Raw genomic sequence first — 21651 nt, 5'->3', positions numbered from 1 at the left:
CAATAGCATGGTCAGAAAACTACAATGGTCGATTGATTTGCGCTCACTTTAATCATACCTTAGATGAATGGTTATGGTACCAATTCATCGTTTAAGGATCTTGACCATCTTGATCAGGAACCAAAACTCGCACAATGTCATATTGTGAAATAATTTCCTATGACTCCAAATTGCCATGTTGAAACTTAAAAAACTAAGGTGTTGATTACACTGTTGGAAAGTTATTTCAGTGTGATAATTTCTTATATACTGTAGAACTTTGAAAATGTTATAATATAAGAAGGCAATAATTGTCAATAAGAACATAAGGATTGCCAAACGGCCGTAGCTCTAGAGATTAAGGGCTACAACAAAGGAAAAATACGAACAGGAGCACCTATTGGTTTGTTATCTTCTAACCACTGTTCATCAAAACAAGAAGTGGCTCTAAACAACAGTTAAAATAACACACTAAAAAATTGCTTACTACTAAAAGATTTACTAAAAAAAAATTCGTAAAATTCGCGCGGTCAGACTGGACAAATTGACAGTACATGGTCCGACTCAAGACATTTAAGAAATACCCTCATAGAAGCTAATTTATTACTTTTAACAACTTTTTATGTGAATCTGGCTTATTATTGGGACGAGGATACTTTTTGGCGAATGGCCTCAAGAAGATCCTTTACATTAAAGCACATTCAAAATGAGTGTCATGTGAAGGGCATGTGACTGAAATATGAAATAGCCATCTGGCAAGAGTCTTTGAAAAGGTTCTTGGTGTACATACTACCGGTACAGTTAGATATGTCTCAGAACATATATTAAATAAAGGTTATACGAGTATGTACACCAAGAAATTCGAAGGCCTAGGAAGAGGAACATATTAACATATACGTATTAGGAATCTTACTCGTTCTATACATTCTAAGCGCTTGTAGCTTGAAATATGCAGCTGCATCAAAAGCGCCGTAGTTATAGTTTTGAGTACATGTACAACCAAGAAGCTTGGTGTGTGTCTGTTGGACGCGTAGGCCTACACGTGTGTAAAAGAATATCAATGTATTGATTTGATATCTCGCCCGGTGCGTCCTGCACTGCCGGGTTGTTCTTTGAGTGAGGGGTGATATGATTTCAGCTTACACTGAGTGAGCTTTTGGGGAAGATCAAAGAAAAATCTGCAAACGGAGTTTTCCTCCTGATATATCTCAATTTTCCCGAACAGAATAACCTAGGAGTCTTGAATACCACCCGTCTACTAATAGACCCTATCTTGTGCATACTGTACGCAAAACAGTTTCAAAACCTTGCAAATATTAACAAACTCATTTTTTACCACTCAATTACAAAAATCTTAGAAAATGCAATTGTGTAGACATTTACGTGTTTATCATACAGTAGTATGAGTACTGTATCCAAAGTATAGATTCTACTTATATATCGCCGATTACTATATCCATAGCATTGATTGTTAACATCTATCGCTCACGCTGAGTATTGTATCATAGTATCGATGGCACACATTATTTCACTGATTATTGAATCATAGTATTGGTGGTACCTGTCAAAAGGTTGTACCCATTTATGATACACTGATTGATGTATCGTAGCGATTAAACACATTTATCACTGAGGTTTATATGATAGTATCGACTATACATAACTATCGCTGAGTTCTATGTCATAGCACAGATTGTAAACAGTTAAAGCTGGGTTCTGTCTATCAATCTGTCTGCCTATATCTCAAAATCCAGTGGATGGGTTTTGACTAAATTTTGAAACTAGAGACTTATAGCCCTAAAAGCGTGATTGATGATAGCCACTACCTCAGGTAAATTCGTATTTCGCCACACAACTCATTTGAAAATTTAACATTGGCCTTATGGGTTGCCAAGTATCTATGTTGGTTGAACAAAATAACGAGAAAAAGTAAACAAAAGACTTGTAACATGTGCGTATAACAAGCCATCCACAGTATACTAGCAAATTACAATATACAGTACAAAGGGAAAACGTCAGTGGTTACTATTGAGCAAAGATTACACTGAAGATTACTCTGAGGATTAGAAGCCAAGGCTCGGTTCAACGGTACTATATTATACGGTTTAGCCTACTACTAGTTATAAGATTGTGACTTTCTTTATATAATGTATCCAACGCCTAAAAGTGCCTTGGCCAAGCTATTTTGTAAAGGAAATCTTACGTAGTTTTGCGTTGTAGTTAAGTTTTATTGGATCTTTCAAATAATCCAATCATATATTTTCGGACCATATGGATACTGTTTAAACAGCAATTAAGTGTCAATACTCATGTACATACATTATGGATTTGTAGATGAAGATCAATCAAATAAATATAAGGTAACAAAAATTGCTCGGTTAAATTGTGTTTTCTAAACAGTCATCGTTTAGAGGTCATCCATTCATCCAATTAATCTCTGCGTTCTCATACCCAGATCAATAATACAAGTTGTACAATCATGTGCCGTGTTAAGTTTGAATCGTAATAGTATCATTGATAAATTTTAACTCCAAATGCACACAATTTGATTTAATTAACTAAAAACAATGTTGAGAATCAACGCAATTTGTGATCGACCTATGTTGTTGACACAGATTCGCAGTAGCGGCCTGCACCGGCTGTTGCGAGTATTGACTGGGCTATTTCTGTATAGGCCTACGATACGCGTGTATACACTGGGTTGTGTTTATACAGTACTTTACTTAGTATTGAGTCCTGGAGAGTTTCGCGCACAATAATAAGTCACGAAGTATTTCCATGAACAATGCATACACTGATATGCACTGTACACACCACTGATATATATTATGAGCTCTCATCATAATGCAAATCATTAGCCTATTGCATCTGATGATAATTGGAGTGTCCAATCAAAATCGATCACCACTAATATTTTATATAAAATTTTCATAACACTATGATGGGTTTAGCTGTTTTACAAACGTTAATTGGTGGCTGAAAGCTACTATTGCTGTCCATGCCGGCTGACATCGTCCTTTGGCGACCGAGCAAATTTTTAAATCCCTAGGGCCGAAAATCAGAAGTTCGCTTATTTACTGAAAACATTAAATTATCTATATAAAAATAGAGTTTTGTCTGTACATTCAAGGCCGCCTATAACTCAGGTCGCGGCCTGGTAGAATTGGCAACGTCGCAAGTAGGGTTGTTTAGTGTCAGACGTTCCATAAAATAACATGGCAGACAGGTGATATCAGCTCATTAATTTGCACTTTATTGATTTAAATTTTAAATTTTGTCGCACTCATTTACTTATGCCGCATTCATATTTTTTGCCGCACTCCAGTATTCAAAAAATATATATATATTTTATATTTAACTTTTATTAGGCACAAACACTTGAAAATAAGTTGGAAACTCCTAAAGATACTACGATCAGCTCGTGCAGAGTAAGTGTTTCCCATTTCGTTTAACGCTTGGATTTAACCTAACCTAAAACGTGTTGTTTAGTTTTTGAAAGACTAATTATTTCCATGCTTTATATCAACTGTAGGAAAAATAAAATGTGTAACTCGAGTGCAAAGTGGCACTTTGCTGTATATGAGAGAAATTCGCACACTAGTTACACAAATAACTATTTTCGTTTTCTAGCTTTGTTTGTTAATTATTGACGTGATATGACGACAAATATAGTTCATCGCAAGGACAAAAAGTGTCTTTTCAAACTTCGCTCATTTTCTGACCTCGGCTTCGCCTCGATCGTAAAACTTGAGCTCGTGTTGAAAAGAGCCATTTTACGCCCAGTGATGAAATATACTATCACCGTCTTATTGTCAAGACAGTATACAAGTAAGTATGTTTAAGTGATATTAGATGCATTATTATTTACTTTCCGTAAAATGAATATGCTGATTAAGAAATTTGTTGATAATTATGATAAAGCGTAATAATGATAGGGCTTCATACTACATGGCATTTTCTTAAAAATATTCAAAATGCTCCCCTCTGTTATAACGAAATCATTCGGGACTTTTCTTTTAATTGATCATTTTCTCAATAACGCTAGGGGCCGAAACCTAATTGGTTCTTTAGTCTATGCAGAAACTCAGTGTACATGTTATGTATTCTATACAGGGTGAGTTTTAATTGTCCCCCCCCCCCAACTTTTTTCTACATTTTTTTATATATCAATCCCAGACCACTTCCAAACATTGTTGGGTAGTAAGTACTTCATTTTGACAAGATGGTCATTTCCGGCCGCCATCTTGGATCCGCCATATTGGATGCAAAATATTTTTTTTCAAATGTATTTGAAATATTTGAAATATAGTAGTGTTATTGACGCCATGTCAGATTTGACCCACCGTACAAGCTTCATTTGAATGCTTCAGCTACCAGCTCAAACTTATTGCATGCCAGTGATCCATGTTCGTGTTACGAATTTGCTAAAATGTTACTAGGCCGCTGTATCTCTAGCGAGCGAAAAGTTTATTAATTTTAAAAGGGCGCTCTTCTGTTACACCGTCCACACTAGGTGAGGTTAGTCAAGTTGTAACAAAAAAAAATTGAATCCAAGTGTATTTTTACAAATAACCTAACTTAACCTGTTGTGGTGAATATAACAGAAGAGTACCTTTAAAAGTAATGGCCATTAGTATTACTCTACAACGTATTCGGGAAATATACGTAGCATTTATTTATTTGACAAATAAATGCATTTATGTATCTTACATTAAAAACAATAAGTTTAATTTTCATGAGTGCAGCATACACTATTATTGTAACTTCCACACATGCATAATAGGCGTATGCTTTTGGTAAATGATAATTGGTAAGTGTTGTATTAACTATCTCATTTGGTGAGCTAGGTCACAAGAAAGCAAAAACTAGTTTATTATCTGGCCATTTGTAACTTTCTCGGGACAATAGACGACATATTGAGAGGGAGGCTAAATGTCAATGAAACTTGAGATTTTAGTAAGCTTTTAACCTATGAACATTGCATCCACTTAGTCAATGTTTACGTTTTATGCTTAACTAGCAGTTACCCGGCGCGCGTTGCTGCGCTAACAAAATACATCTGTCTGTGTGAAAAGCATGTTTTTTCTACATTTAAACCGACGAAAGTCAGGGATTGCCCTAGTGCCTTATAATGGTGATTGCAAAAGCAAGACACTAAGGAAATTGTAGTTGCTTAAATTCAGAGGGTAATTCGGATGAAATCATCAGTATTCTTATGATTAAGACTATTTCTCCCTTAAACCTACCACTGATAATTTTTGCTTTAATCAATTTTGACGTAATTTTTTTAATTGTTAGTCTGGTAACGTTGTACAGCTTAAGTGGATTTAAGTTTCGTATTAGTATTATTGGAGTTCCCTCTTTTAATGATAGTAATGTGGCGGGTTGATGACAAATTGAGAGGCATTTGAATACCCGAGATAGCACGCACGATTATTATTCACTTAATAATTTATGTTATATTGTGTGGGTATAGAACGAAAGATAAAAATATTAAGGCTTTGTCATCCCTTTTATTGTGTATAATACAGGTTTTTATGTTTTTAATATTTAACATTGGAGAAATTAAACGTTGTTGAGTGCACAGGTGTGCTGCGATTGGAGTTTAATACATTTGGACTTATTTAAAAGTAAAATAGTTTTCTGTGCTGCACTCTGTAGAAATAACACTGTGGCACTATTTCAAATCATGACTATTGCTAATACAGAATGTTGTGATTATTCAAACCTACAAAACAGTTGGTGAAAGTAAACGGGTACTTTCCTGTTAAAGGGAACATTCATTATTATCGATGATTTTTTCTCGATATATCGATTTTAACAAATTGAAACATATCAGCTGACAACTACGATAAATATTGTTCAGTACCTATCAACAAACAATAATGAAATGAAACTGTTATAAAAAAAAAACCTAACATAACTAACCAAACTTGCTGTGTAACATTCCATGTTTAACTTGCCTTTTCTGTTATCAAACAGAATTTTTAATTGGTACAGCAAGTTTGGTTGTTATGTTAGGTTAGCTTAGAACAGTTTCATTTCTTAATCCATATAATAGACTATTTTAGCCTAAACAAGATCAGTTGTCAACTTGTGACAATCGGAAAACAAAAATATCGATATATCGAGAAAAAATTCATCGATAATAATGAATGTTCCCTTTAACAGGAAAGTACCAAATTATTTTTATTTGTAAACATTGTAGATCAAAAAGTCTGACATTGGCCCACTTAAAACTCTCTGGGGCAGAGCCCTTTTGACGGATCTGCACCAAACTTCACTCGAACCATCCTTGAAAGATGCTTAATAATGCCTAAAGTTTCAGTACAATCTGTCGAGCGGATTCGGAGTCCATAACGTATATATACACACATACATAGTTCCTCTTTTATAGATATAGATTTATCAAAACAACAGTGTTCGAATTGTTATCAGATGGGAACAATGGGGTTTTATTACAAATTCAGAGCCAATGCAATGAAAGCGTTACAATGGAGCCAATCAAAACTGGGGTTGAGGGATGAAAATCTCCGCTAATATTACAACACTCGTCCCCAGCTTGGAGAAAACTTTGTTGTTCCATCGTAGATGTTTACTGAGTTGAATCATAAAGCACTAAGTTCGTAAGAGAACGTTGGCAGTGTCATTTTGTTATACGCGTATAGGGAATTACTGTAGCCTAGATTTTTTAAATAGATTTTTTTATTTATACTTTAAAAAAGGTAATTAATAATAATAAATATTTAATGATTAATTGAGCGGAGCGAAGCGAAGTTTTTTGGGATCGACTTCAAAGCAAACATTCTAACACATTAACTCAATAATAGTAGAACATATTTTAGCCAAACTTATCAAGGTCGTTTTGTCAAATGTTCGGAATGTTTAGACGAAACCAATTTCAATTGTTAATAATGCCTATAATTTAAAAGTAACTCAAAGTTTTAAATTTTAACATTGGCCATATGATTTCTATGATGGTTACACAATAACGACGTAAATGTAAACAAAACAAAGAATCATAGCTTATGTTAAAATCAAGCCACGCCCTTAACATAGTACAAAGGGAAAATACCCCCGCTGCAGCAAACCTGATATTTGAATAAATACTTCAGTTACAATAAAACAGAAATATTATGTTTTATCAATGCTAATATACGCAAAATTTTACAAATAATAAATCAAGATCCTCTAAATTCTAAGTTAGTTTAATATATGATTGTATTTATTCCATTCATTATTTGTTACCTATTGCATTTGTATAAAATGTCACGACAGTTGTGATAATAAATCACATTGTGAGTTTCACAAGTTGATCTACCAACAATCGGATAGTCCTTGTTTATAAATACAAACCCCGATGTGGTATTTGCAAAATTATGAGTAGTACAACTGAATTCGATAGCAAAGTTACAAACTATTATTTCTGAAATAATTTAATAATTTTTACTGAAATGGTGAACATACGAAGGTAGGTATTTTAAGCCAAGTATGAATGAAGATGAGTGTAGGATGAGTGGCGCGATCTTGTAGTCTTGTTATAATATCTTGTTATAATAAACGATAGCGTAATAACTTGTAGACTCAAAGACTTAACGTTTTGCTGGTACAGTATTGTAATAGTGGTTATACGGTACTATATGTACATCGTAACGATAATCTGCTGATTAATATTAAGATGTTTGATAAAATAATAAATAACTAGTGTACATGTTGCTCGAATTCGAGCAATAAAAAAGTATTACAGGAGTTATTTAAAATTGAATAACAGTCATATTTACAATGAGTTTAAAAGATCAACTCAAATATTACCGTTGTGTAACTCAGACCCTGTTTATCTGCGTTATTGATAAACCTGAAGCATTCCGGACGGTTCTCTCCTTCTCAAAATGCCTCGCTGTCCAGGCAACACAGGTCATTAATAGAGGGCCAATTGAGAACGAAAAGTCGTTTTGGGGTAGTGTTAGGGCGCATTTGTAACCTAATAGTGTCCAGGTTCAGGTTCAGACTGTGATGAGTTAAGCCTTTTACGCGCCACTGTTCTGTAGCTGCGGTCGTTATCACGATTGCGCCTCCTGTCTATGTTTCGTTGTCGTTGCGTCAGAGACATTTAAAAGGAATAAACAACAAATAATAAACAAATTATAGCTACACAAAACAACGATAAATGCACAAATTTAAGTTACAATCATGCTAACACAATCCATCATAGCGACACAAAACAACGATAAATACACAAATTTAAGATACAACCATACTAACACGATCCGTCTTGGGGGTTATGTTTACACAAACTCAAATAGTAAATAAATGTACTCAATGTGTTTCATTGAATTAAAAAGTAAATAACAGCAATAAAATTATACAGCTGATCAAAATGTAAACAATTATGTTCTTCATAAGGATAACATGGGAACTTTCAAAGCCACTGGGGCAGAGCCCAAGGGACTTTTTCAAAAATGTAAGGCCAGTTTGCAAATCTACGCGACACGCTCTTTCCAATGAGACGTCAATGGATAAAATCGGTTAAGAAATGGCGGAGGAGTTCAACCGACAAACTTTCGTGTAGCGTATTAATTATATAGATTTAAACTGGAATAATATATGTATTAATTAATATTTCTCTAGTCAAAATTACGTTCACTTAATTAATGACGGCGGGTGGTTTTAGTTTGTTTAATAAAAAATATGGTGTAACTTATTATAATTACATAATTAAAAAAATGTTAAATACAGGTTAAGGAAAGAAATCGTTATATAGAAGTATACTCTAGAAGTACCATATTTTAGAAGTACTCTATGTATACTCTCTACTGCCTGCCATATGGTTTTATCTTCAAATGTTAGAGTTTATAAATAGAGTACTTTTTAACACCGTATTTTACTTATAAGGTAGGGAGTTTAGATTAAATTTGACTATATGCTTTAAACAAAGTGTGTTAGCAAACATATAGCGAATATATTATTGAGACATACAGAGTCTGTGTATCTAATTAATTTAGGATAAACAATTGAAAACGCATTATAATTATTATTTGTCCACTCAGCAAGTTATGGTATTTAAGTACATAATATCGTAGATTCCATAAAACAAGGCTGCAAAAATTGTCAAAGCAATGGGAAATTATGCACATTGAGGAAATGGATTACTTGATTCTATGAGAAGAACTATTATTGGCGAGAATCTTTTGTTTAAATACTCCTTAGCGATCGTCATGTTATCACTTACATTTTAATGAATCTAAAGATATGATTTGTATTTAATTTGTTTTTCAATTAATTAGTTCGTAGTTAAGCATTACCTATGTGAAGCAATTGTAGTTTTAAGGATCATATCATACATTGTGCACTCAAAGATTTAAAATGCCAATAATTTAATAGCTCAAATAGTGAATGTACAAGGTGAATCTACGGTACATATACAAATAAAGTTGTAATTCTAAATTTAACTTTAATTTTAATTTGATTAAATTTAGAGCTCTAGGTCTGCTAGATTTTCTCTTATGTATTTTGAACAGTTTAAAATATCTTAAAGTTGATCAGATGAGGTACAATTTGACCAAAATAACATCGGATGAAAAAATTGAACCAATAATATAAATCATTTTTTTATATGTATGAGAGTTAAGTCAACATGCCGATAATTTTGTTTCCTAATGTATATTTACAAAAATAATTACTTGAACATTTTTAATTTTCTTGTAGGGATTAACAAGACTTAACAAATTAAATATTTACTTAACAAAAACCAGGTAAATACATGGTCAGGAGTTAAAGGACAAATCCTTGAGATGTTAAGTTTCATACTATTTATCTCAAACCGGTAAAATCCCAAACATATGCCACTCAAAGCCCACGCCCACTCATATAAATTCCCGTCTGGATCGATGAGTGACAGTCAGCTCAGCTGATGTGACAAGTGACAGATACAGATAAGGTACAGAACATCACTTACGGTCCAGCTCGGCCCACAGCAACAGAGTCACTGTCAGTCAGCTGCTCGCGTCGTCCGCTAGAGTGTGTGACGTCATCCCCGCCAAACCTAACCTCACACCTACATTACCGCCAAAACTACTGCCAAAACATAAAAACTTTAGCATATCAGTGTTCCTGTTAATGAAACTTGTAAATAAAGAGCAGATTATAGTAGCTTTTGTGTAAAAGTAATTACAGTAAATATTAATAGATTATATTTTTAGTTATTATTGAATTTAAATACCGTAGATAAAATATAGCTTACATGTACCTATATGCTTATGTATATGTAAGCTATATATTGCTTGTATAGCTTTATGTATATGCTGCAAATTGAGACGATTATTCATTTCCAACCTCATCAAAGAAATAGGGGTTCATGCTTGTTAATTTTACGGAGTACTAAGGTTTCTGCGCTTACATGATAGTACATTATTTCCTCTACATCATAAACAACATTTCTCCTTGAAATTCTATTAGGAAAAATACAATTTCCATTCTACAGGCATGTTTGTACAACATGTATATCTCTTCTTGCAAGCAATCAGTAACAGCACGTCTTACTTAGAGTTTCAGTCCAGGGATGAAAATAAAAATAATATATTTCCCCGACACATATTTATACAAATAAAAATATTAATAAAAATAAATTTTCAACAGATTAAAGTCCAATTACACATTGTACTCACTGTTAAAACTCACATTCCCCGTTATTGAACCCTTCACCAGAAAACAGTGACGAATAAAAGTTGTGAATCCATCCCAAAAACACATTGCTCGCGTAGGATCAATGTACTCAGAGTTTGGGGGAAAGCGCATTTTTAACACGCAACAACGCCCTGTCAGAAAAGTAGAGACAAGAAGGGTATGTAAATGGGGGGGGGGGGGAGGACGGACGAAATACCGCGACAGTGGAAAATAAATTCGGAAAAAGATCGGTTAGGGGTAAGAGAAGTGCTCGAGATCCGTATTGTGGGGGAAGGGTGAAGCTATGTCCTAGTAGCGTGATAGGGGTGATTATAGACACTGTATAACTGACATGTCAAGAGCTTAATGGGGAGAGGGCGAACTCCGCTGACAGCCAAGTTGGAATTATTGTTGATTATTTCTCTTATTTCGGTCTAATCACAGTTTATTGATGTGGTTTCCCGATTGTATCTAGTCAGTGTCTGTGACACCAAACATTTTCTTAGTTTGCTACAATATCAGTTGTAACCATCTCTATTCTACACACAATATAATTTAATGTTTTGCAATGGATTATTGCGGATATTTTCCATTACGATATTGACCGTGATGGAAAATAAAACCTTTGATTTACTAAACGAATATTTTATTAAGTTTTGGTCCCTAGAAACTGATCCCGTTAAAGCTGGAAAATAAAATATAAAACCCAAGCAGGGAAGAGTATAATTGTGAAAGAAAATATCCTGGGAAAAAATCGAAAACTGCATAAACAAACATGACAAACCTTACTAAAACTGTTACTCGTGATGCCCACAATACTCCATTACTCTAAATTATCTAAATATGAACTTTAAACAAAAAAAAATCGATGTATACCTTAAAAAGTATTTTAAAGCATTAAATTCAATAAACGCAATAATTTTTCAATAAAACAAACCATCGATAAACCCGTAAGAATGTAGGCCTATGTTTTCAACCCGTGTTTGAAAATTGCGACTTTTATTTACAGTATACGACGATAAAAGAGGAGAACAAAGTCTCGTTAAAAGGCTATTGATTTGTTTTGGCGCCAAACGAAAGTTAATTAATTGTGTCTGAGGCCCGATACTTCCTCCAACGCCCGATCTATCTCGAGCAAATAATTGAGACCAATAAAACTTACTCCTTGTATCCTTTTATATTCTCTGTGGGACATAATCAGAATCAGGGTGAAAAGGAATATCTTGTGGTTAGCCTGGCAAACATTCCATATTATATTTCCTTGTTCGAGATTACAAGTAGGGTTTAGAAATTGGAGATAATGCAGAAGCAAAGTAGCAAGAATAAGAATGCTTTTAAAAATATAATGTTAAGTTGAATTCGTTTTTACATGTTTACAGGACCAATTTGAACACTATGTTTGAAGTCATAATATGACCATATACGATGTTTGTTTGTTTGTTTGGAGTTCAATCACGCATTAACTACTGGTCAGATTGGGTTGAAATTTGGTATGATGATAGATCACATTCCCGATTAACATATAGTCATATTCTTATCTCAAAAATCCTTTCGGGCTCCGCCCCAATGTCAAGAGTTTCCGATAAGGAATTAAAGAACTTTGCCAGCTGTTTCAACTACACAATTTGGTTCTATGATATTCAATAGCATTAAAAAGTTATAAGGTTTACCAACAGGGTGCAGCACTATTTAATTATTTTTTGCATTTATGACAACAGCTAATTTGAACAAAAAGTTGTGAGAACTTTACTTTTTTCTATTGTTTAGGTGTAGAGGTAGATTATTATGGCTATGGTAGATGTGCTATACCATAGTATACCGTAAATTATAGTACTTTAAACCAAGTTTTCTTACACCGTGCAAGTGTTCTTACATTGCTAACGCAAAACACGAGTATAACTGCAATAAGCATTTTATACTTATATGCCAACCCCGTACGAAGGACGGGTACTCTGCTAGTTATAATATATATATATATAGATATAAATAGTTTGATTACCATTTGAAATTTTAAATGTTTTACTATAAACTATAAACTGCTATAGGGGCCTACCTACGACGCTCTCCAAAAATTTAATTTTGAGTTTGGTGGCGCAGGGCAACACTTGCTGACCTACTTCCCGGATTAAGTTCCAAATGACAGTTGAGGAGTTGTACGAACTTACATTGTTGTATTATCGATCTATCGTATATCCTTTACACGCAGGGTTCGCGATATATCGAACCTTTCGATAGATCGCGTCGTTTATATTTGGTAGGGATAATCAACAGTCTTCTTCATACTGTACTTACTTTTTTGGAATTATTTTAACACTAAGTTCAATTAAATAATAAAACGTAAGCTGGATATTTTAGCAGTAGTTTTCATGCCTTATTATTGACATATTACCGAACTCCTTACCTGAGTGGTCTCCTTATGATTTTAATGGGTTTAAATCAAGAACTTGCAAAGATCATTTTGGTTTGAGTAGGTATAGTAATTTGATTCTGTAACTCTAATGCCTTGGTCGTCGTGCAGATAGCTTGATTTATTAACATCGCATGGTAAGCAATAAACTAATATACAACTAGTGTACATGTTGTTCGAAATCGAGCAATTGCAAAGAAGTAAAATAGTTAGGTATTTAAAAACAAATAACTTATTCAAAAACGAATAAAATTGTTAATTTCCGATGAGTTTAAAATACTCAACTCATAGATTACGTACCTAACAGTTTCATATAATCAACATTTCTTGTAAATATTTAATAATGTATCAAAAGCTGATCTGGTTTTTAGTGTGTTCTACAAATTTGTCCCACTTATAGCCGCGTTAGGTTGTCCATGTTGGTCTTCGTCAATGATAATGTAGGCTGCATGGTACCACCCATTGTCACCAGTACGTTTACAATTTTCAGGCATTTTTTATCATGATAACATTTTGTTTGCATTACTTAAGAACTTGATAACCTCTCTGTCACAATTATATTTGCTTCAATTGGCATTAATTTGGCTAGTTACTGGAGTTACTGTTAAAACGAGTTACTTAGTTTAATTCAGCTTTAGAGGGGTTTCCTTTCCAATCATCATAAAGTTAAGTCCATGTTTCCTACAAAATAGTAGCACTTCGGTTAACATCCTCGTTCATTGTTTGTGGTAATCTTCATATTGTAGGTGTTCTTCATTATATAGGTTGATAACGATAGTAATAAAAAATACCCCCGCCGCAGCAAACCTGCAGACTAAGCGAATTTCCATATGTCTGATTGGATTTACACTAAAATGTCTACTTAAAAATTTAACATTTATTTCCTATTTAAATAGAATTATTTTAACAGGTACTTAGGTTTGCTGCATCAGGGAGGGTAAAACTTTTTTTTGTAAAATGTTAATAGTTAGTAAGAAATAAAAACATTTTCCAAATTTGATCAAAATCCTACTAATATTATAAATGAGAAAGTTTGGATGTATGGATGTATGGATGTATGGATGTATGTTTGTGACAAGTGAACGCGAAAAATACTGGTCGGATTGGGCTGAAATTTGGCATGATGATAGCTCACATTCCCGATTAACATATAGGCATATTCTTATTTCAAAAATCCTTTCGGGCTCCGCCCCAGTGGCTCTGGAGTTTCCCATGTTAACCTTATGAGAAATGGAATTATTGAATCTTAACAGCTGTTTCAACTAAAAGTTGGTTCTGTTCTATGATGTTCAATAGCATTAAAGTTACAAGGATTACCAACAGGGTGCAGCACTATTATTTCTTTTACATTTATGACAACAGCTAATTTGCAACCAAAAGGTGAGAGAGCGTAGCGAACGAACTTCAACCTGGAGGCGAGTTAGCGTAGCGAACGAGCTAACCTGAAGGCAAGTGAGCGCAGCGAACGAGCTCCAACCTAAACGTGAGTGAGCGTAGCGAACGAGCTCCAACCTAAAGGTGAGTGAGCATAGCGAACAAACTTCAACCAGAACGTGATTGAGCCACGCGAACGAGATAATCTTGAAAATTAAGAAGTTAAAACGGGGCAAAGCCCGCGGGTTACAGCTAGTATGTTCATAAACAAGCAAACTACAACAGTTTACTCATTCTCCATAAGAATAACATGGGAATTTAAAATTTACATTTTTTTGGAATTTTCTCCGTAACCATTAGGCGCATAGTAACACTTCAATATACTAAATTATTTGTTTTTTTAAGCTCTACAAAATGGTTTGAAAAGATTTTGCAAAATTTTATTTTTTTTGGGTCAAAAATGGGAAAAACCTATTTTTAACCCATAAAACCCCCCGTAAACCCCCGTTCCCATAGTCCGATCATGCTGGTTCGCGAACTCGTTCGAGTTTATCCCGCCTTACACCTTCAAACCAAATTTTATCAAAATCGGACAAAAATTACTCAAGTTATCGTGCGGATGGACACACACACACATATATATATATATATATATATATATATATATATCTATATATAGATATATAAAAATTTGAACGAATGGTGTTTTTGGCCTCTGGGGACATCAAAATGAAAAAGTAAATCGGTCCCGGGCCTAGGTCTTACCATGAGACCTACGGTAATAGCTACTTCCCTATAGGGAAATTCGCTAATATCTATTTCTTCTACTCGGTGGCGTTCTATGACTATCCTATGTTTCCATGGTTAATCGGTTCTTTCAACGATAGCTCCAGAAATGCAGTGCTATGTCAATTCATTTTTCTTATTTGGTAAAACATATCAAATTGTCCAGGCTTTCTCGATTTTTACATTGTAATATGTACGAATGTAAATTAAAATAGAACATATTTCTCAACAAAATCAGCAAATGTACCCAATGCGTTTCAATGAATTGAAAAATAAATAACAGCAAACACGTAATTAACAGCGTCTTCTAGTTTTGTGATTAGAAGTCTATTTGCTGTATCTGCAGGTTTGTTGTTGGGAGTATTTAGAGCAGAACTGTTCCAGAGAACTACAAATCAAGGCATACGTAAATACTTAATCTAAACAGTGAATAAAGTCAGAAGTAAAAATAATAACCAAGGAAAATGGACTAGAAGCGTCCTGGTTGTTCCAATCGTGTTTTATTGTATTTTCCTTACCTTACACAAACTGTATTAAAGCTTCTCAGCAACAGCAATGTTGCGATCGTGCTGTATGCTGATATCTGATTGGCTGTAAGTCATCAGCAAGAGTAGTCAGGCCAGGCGAGAGATAAGTTTCAAGGTCACGCCACGCTGATAACATCAATGGAGGGCTGTAACTGATAAGGGAGGCACGCGACCTTACTATCTGCAACTGCAGCTATGCAATTAGAGATTGGCGAGTAGTTCGTCGATTTTCCAAACCAATTAGGTAAAACAATTGTGCCTTGCATTTGTTGTGCAATTTGGACAGTAATAAGAATTTGAGAAAATTGGTCCGTTACCTGTGTTGATATGAGAAAAACTATGCTGATATGAAAGTAAACAGCTGTTAAGTGAAACTTTTCAATTCTAAGAACTGAACTGAAATGGCTACTTTAAAAAACGGTCGTAGGTAAATACTTTTTCCTAACTCGTTTTCAATATTGGGGTTCGAACTAATACTTGATACAAACTATTTTAGAAGATGAAATGTTTGAAACTGAAATAAGATCTGTACAAATTCGGTAAGAATAAAATTATGAAAATTTTTAAAAGTAAAATAAATAATGTTTAAACCAGCAACACAATTAAACTTAAGGAGTTCGCCACGTCCCTGAGCTCTATGTTTTATAATTCAATTTAACTTTGTCAGTTAAATGTCGAAGGGTTAAAAAAGTATGTGTTTTCTAAGCAATGAAAAGATTATTTCAATCAACCAGTGGCGCCATTAAATTAAGTACATAATATAAGTAATTAACGGCAGACTTGATTTGTGAACAACAACTAGCAACAACGCATACCATAGCAATTGCAAAGATGCATTGACTACAACATTGCCAGAAGAGGCTGAGTTTTGTATGACAGACTCAGGCCATTCTTTGACACACGTTAGTAGACAGAAGACTGTTTATTCTCGCTGCGCCAGTGTGAGTCAGCCAATAGTGTCTACTCCACTACAAGCTGTAATATGGTCAGTAGTAGGCGAGGGAGGTGGGCAACAATAGCACCCACGGTATGTCTAATGACCTCATTAACCTCTGTAGTTGACAGTCATCAAGTGTCTACACTGACACCTTAGTCACACATGCACCTAGTCACCTAGTAGTGAGGGCGGGGTGCCAATAACAGTATAAACAAATTAGTGGCAAGACGAATCGCTGCCATCCTTGCTATGCAAAATGTGAAAGGAAACCTACCCCAACTAATTATAAATCCACTATAGTTCGATCATTCAAAGTCAATATTAACACCCAACCACTTGTCCGGATTTTATGTTTAACCGGTTGTCCCAAAAAATTAAAAACCCATTCTCTACTGCCTTCAGTTTTTGATGATGCATCCCTCAGGATAAATGACAAATCTACAATTTGAGGCTAAATTGTTTTCAGAAGGAACATTAAGCAGCCTTGTCTGGAAGGTGCTACAGTTGTTGTCAATGGAGGCTTTCTCATAGATTATGTTGCATGGCGAAATGATGAACGTATGGAGAAATTTTAGAGGAACTATAGTTCATTATATTTTTTCTACCAAAATATGGACACAACACTACAGTGGTGATGGTTATACACAGATGAGCGAACAATAAAAGATGAAGAACACAGAAGGGGGTTTTTAAATTGCCCATCCTGTGAGATTCAGTTTGATAAAAATCAGACCAATTCGTATATACCAAAGGCAAAAATGTTGTTTGTATTCCACTATAAACTGTTGGTCCCTTAGTTGCCATTAGCTGTATGGGCTATTAATTAACAACTGTGTCTCGGGGTCAGCTTTAGTCACTAACAAGACTACAAGATCGCACCACTCATCCTACACTCATCTCCATTCATACTTGGCTTAAAATACCTACTTTGTATGGTCACCATTTCACTGAAAAGCATTAAAGTATTGAAGATACTACAAAAAATAAAATTTTCTTACTAACAAAAAGAACAAGATTAAATTAATTCAGTTGATAACACATACATTTAAATCCTTGCATTGACACCCGAGAACAAGTTTATTTTAGTGGTTTAATCTTTTCTCGGTGTTACCGAAAATTAAAAATCGTGGGGATGGTTACACAAATACAGCAATTAATTTAATTGCGTCCAAATAAGGACCGATCATGATAAATACGAAAACGTGAATCGTCTTCTACCAAGGCTACTAGACTAAACTCAGTTGGTAAATTACATGTTACAAGAACGGTTGCGAAACGGCCTCGACAAAGCGGAATAAACTGTTATAAAAGTGCCCTGTTTTGAGACAACACGCGACCGCAGCATGAAGGAATGTTCTCAATAAATGTACAAAGACAAGTACGACTTATCTGATTACCCGTGTAAAGTGGAGCAGTAAGTTGGGACTTGCAAAGTTGAAGTTTGTTTGCATACTTTGTTTTAAATGTAATTTAATAATCTACTAGCCAAGCCACCATACCCGTGCTTCGCAACGGGAAGAGAGCACTTATCTGTAGATAATGATGTTGTATGAAAAATTATTAACACATTAATAATGTCAACAGTTTTGATAAAGTACTAAATAAAATAAAATAAAAATGCCTTTTTTATCAAGCGTTTCTCAGTATAACTGCTTTTCAGAACAACTTTCGTCAATAACAATAACTAAACTAACAAATAGTAGAACCATAACAAAACAGAAACAATACAATATAAATAACAATAATAAACCATCAGCGTACAATTCTTTTATATTAACTCTAAAGGATGACAAGGCATATATTTTTAGGCCAGAGGGGAGGTCGTTGTACAGCGGAAAGTGAAGCTGGAGACCTCCATGGCGGGTACTGCGCTGAGAGACCTCCTCCTGGAAAGAGAAAAGAGAGTCTCTCAAGAAGAGGTATTGTGCTCACTGTATGACAAGAGCCTTGTGCACCATGCAGCACGACATGATCCTGCAAACTGTTGTCATCCCCGCTACAGCTCTGAATGGAGTGATGTGTTAAAATTTTTTGAGACAAAAAATGAATAGAATAGCAGAATTTTGCAGTTTTGCATTCGGTTCATGTCTTCTACAGGATAGTTGTAGTGTACCTGTTGCTCGAATTCGAGCAATTGCGAAGTATTACAGGCGTTATTTTTAAACGAATAACACTAATTATTTCTGATGACCTTAAAAAAGTCGACTCAAGATTATGGAAATACTCACGATGTACATAACAGTTCGATATAATCTTCTTTGTGTCCCACGAAGAGGTTTAAACGTTTGATTTTATATTACTTGCCCGTTTATGCTCCGAACTTTTTGAAACTTTACTCAGTTTATAAAGAACGTATTTAAAATATTCTGGAAAAATTTCAGCTCCCTACCTCTTGTAAAAACAAAATGGTGGCACATTGAAAATGACACTTTAAAAACATTAGAAATAGTGTTTTTGGTTTTGTTAAATATTTGTATTATTACATTCTAGGGAGATGTGGCTTTTTTATCAGGAAATTAGAACCTAATAAAAATTATAGCCTAATAAAAAACCCAAAAAGTAGATTCTAAAAATATTCAAACTGTGGATCGCTAGTTCACTAGTTAATAAATAACGATCAATTCATTTATTTTATATAATTAGTTAATAAGAACATTTAATACGCCCCTATTTTGTTTCCACAAGGATTAGGGTTGTTTCCACTGAAATTCTCCCAGAATATTTTTAAACCCTACTTTATAAATTAAGAAAAGTTTCAAAATGTTCGGTCTATAAATGGGCGAGAAATATAAAATTAAACGTTTAAACCTCTTCGTGGGACACCCTGTACATTTCTTGTAAATATCCATTTTTCAAAATCTGATCTTTGTTTTTGGTGTTTTCTACAAATGTTTCCCACTCATAGCTGCATTAGGTTGTCCATAATATGCCTAATGGTTATAAATTCTAAAAAAAAAAACACATTATTTCTATTGTTCTACTTGGTGGTGTTCTATGATTTTATAATAAGGTTAACATGGGAAATCCCAGAGCCACTGGGGCGGAGCCCGAAAGGATTTTGTTTTATAAGAAAATACTTATATGCTAATCGGGAATCTGAGCTATCATAATGCCAAATTTCAACCCAATCCGACCAGTAGGTAATGCGTGATTGAATTTCAAACAAACATTTTTCACCCTAATGTTATCGGAATATATAGGCCCTACATAGGGGGAAAATGACAAAACCTGTATCAGTTGACGATTTTTATTAAGTTTTATACCTAGGTCTATGCCCAAACATCAACGTAACAATAAGATAGGATGTTCAAAACCAGATGAATGAATGAGTGACATGAGCTTGTTATGGATAAGAAAGCGGTTTAGTTTTTTACTACCAGAGACAAAAAAATGTGTTTTTCTTAGCCAGGACTGATAAACAATGTAAAACAAAATAGGATGATTACAATGATTACCCTGCTAGCTATAACTTTTGCACTGCTCTTCGACTTATAAATTCGTTTGTTGCAAATAATAACTATTGTCAAGACATTTGGAAACGGGTATAAAAAAAACATCACCCTTTTAAGGTGGTTTTTGAAGCGTCGTCCAAGATCGTTAAATGTTTAAAAACGTGTAGAGATATACTCGGACTAGGAGATCGCTTTCTATTTTCAACTCATAAGGATAAACAGAGTAACTTACAAAATCAAATGCAGTAATGCATATGTATTTTGTATTCTACTTTTGTTAAAAATCGTTTTCCTCCTTAAACAATAACATCGCAACAACAAAAACTTGGGGCTTCCAAAGTAGTTCTGGGGGTGAATCACCTGTAATAAAAAAAATGGCGGTGGAAAGTGGAGGATGTGCGGAGCTCGGTCAAGGTCGCGGGGTCACTCACGCAATGAGGCTCCATGATCAAGGATTGATCCCTGCCGCCACGCACCTGCTGGTACGGCCCTGCGCTAATCAGGCTAACCTCATTTGTCCTACAACTCTCCACTCTCGTAATGGAATAAACTGCGATACTTTTGTCACGCGACGTTTACATGCTGATTGTTTAATGTCGGAGTTTGCAACTTGCCTTTTATCGCGTGTACAGCGCCAGAGTTGGTATGACGTCACGAGTATAATAAAGCATTGGTTAAAGAATATTCAGCGGAGAGGATGGTCCGGATGATGTATTGCACTACTGTACCATTGACCCCATTGTAGATGTTGGGGCTCGTTTTTCATGTCTATGTCCGGTGACGCTGGTGGGTAGTTGTCGTCGAACACCTAACCCAAACCCAAACACCCTGCCCGAAAGCCACAAACCAACCATACAACCATTCTCAAACAAAAACCACTCAACCCAACACCAACCGGCGGCTGTGGCAGAATTGAGCTTCGTTTTACACTCTTTCGTTATTTACACGTCTCTGCTACAGCTGCTATCCTTTCCCCGGCTGAAGAGGACGAAGTCTTAACAGACGAAGCTCTCCCGATCGCAGCCTTAGTCCAGTAGGGAGTCAGCTCAGTTGATTGGAACGTCATGAAGATCAGATCAGATAAATTTAGTTTCTATTAATTTAGAGTTAATTTCATGATTTGTGCTTTACTGTTTGGCTTTCAGAGGATGAGTTATTGTTTATGATTATATCGGTTTTTTTTTTGTTAAACGGGGTTTTAAATTACTGAAATAACAAGAAACAAATTGTAAACAAAACACGACCACTATAATGCACCAGATAGAAATAACAATAATATTGGCTTCAGCTTCAGCTGTTCCATAAGGATGTTTCCTATCAAACGATACCAAGATCATGAAGATCGGACAAAGGATAACTGAAATATAACGGTTTTTGTGTAAAAATAAGGCAAAGTTAGTCGGGGAACCCTTCATTTTTGCCTTATTTTTACACAATAAACGTTATATTTGAGTTATTTTTTGTCTGATCTTCTTGATCTTGGTATCATTTGATAGGAAATTAAAAATGCTAAAAAAATTAATCTTG

At 34.7% G+C, this 21651-nt stretch overlaps 2 protein-coding genes across 2 annotated transcripts in view; one reads left to right on the top strand and one right to left on the bottom strand.

Annotated features, from left to right (window-relative positions):
- The window catches only part of LOC129000131 (tubulin glycylase 3A-like), a 38047-nt gene extending 28086 nt beyond the window's left edge, over positions 1–9961 (bottom strand). Inside the window, exon 1 of the mRNA XM_054427049.1 lies at positions 9935–9961. The gene's annotated coding sequence lies outside the window, so the exon portion shown is untranslated. The remainder of the gene's footprint in view (positions 1–9934) is intronic.
- Positions 1–21161, top strand: part of LOC129000547 (dynamin-1-like protein) — a 28178-nt gene extending 7017 nt beyond the window's left edge. Inside the window, exons 2-4 of the mRNA XM_054427509.1 lie at positions 16556–16740; positions 18481–18591; positions 21085–21161. Coding sequence (XP_054283484.1) covers positions 16556–16740; positions 18481–18591; positions 21085–21161 — 373 coding nt within the window. The remainder of the gene's footprint in view (positions 1–16555; positions 16741–18480; positions 18592–21084) is intronic.
- The last annotated feature ends 490 nt before the right edge of the window (positions 21162–21651 follow it).

Source organism: Macrosteles quadrilineatus, unplaced genomic scaffold (genome assembly GCF_028750875.1).
Source record: "Macrosteles quadrilineatus isolate MER2022 unplaced genomic scaffold, UCM_ALF_1.0 Scaffold_8__2_contigs__length_117827958, whole genome shotgun sequence".
NCBI classification, from domain to species: domain Eukaryota; kingdom Metazoa; phylum Arthropoda; class Insecta; order Hemiptera; family Cicadellidae; genus Macrosteles; species Macrosteles quadrilineatus.
Note: the sequence above shows the minus strand (reverse complement) of the source record. Positions and strands in the feature narration are given on the sequence as shown.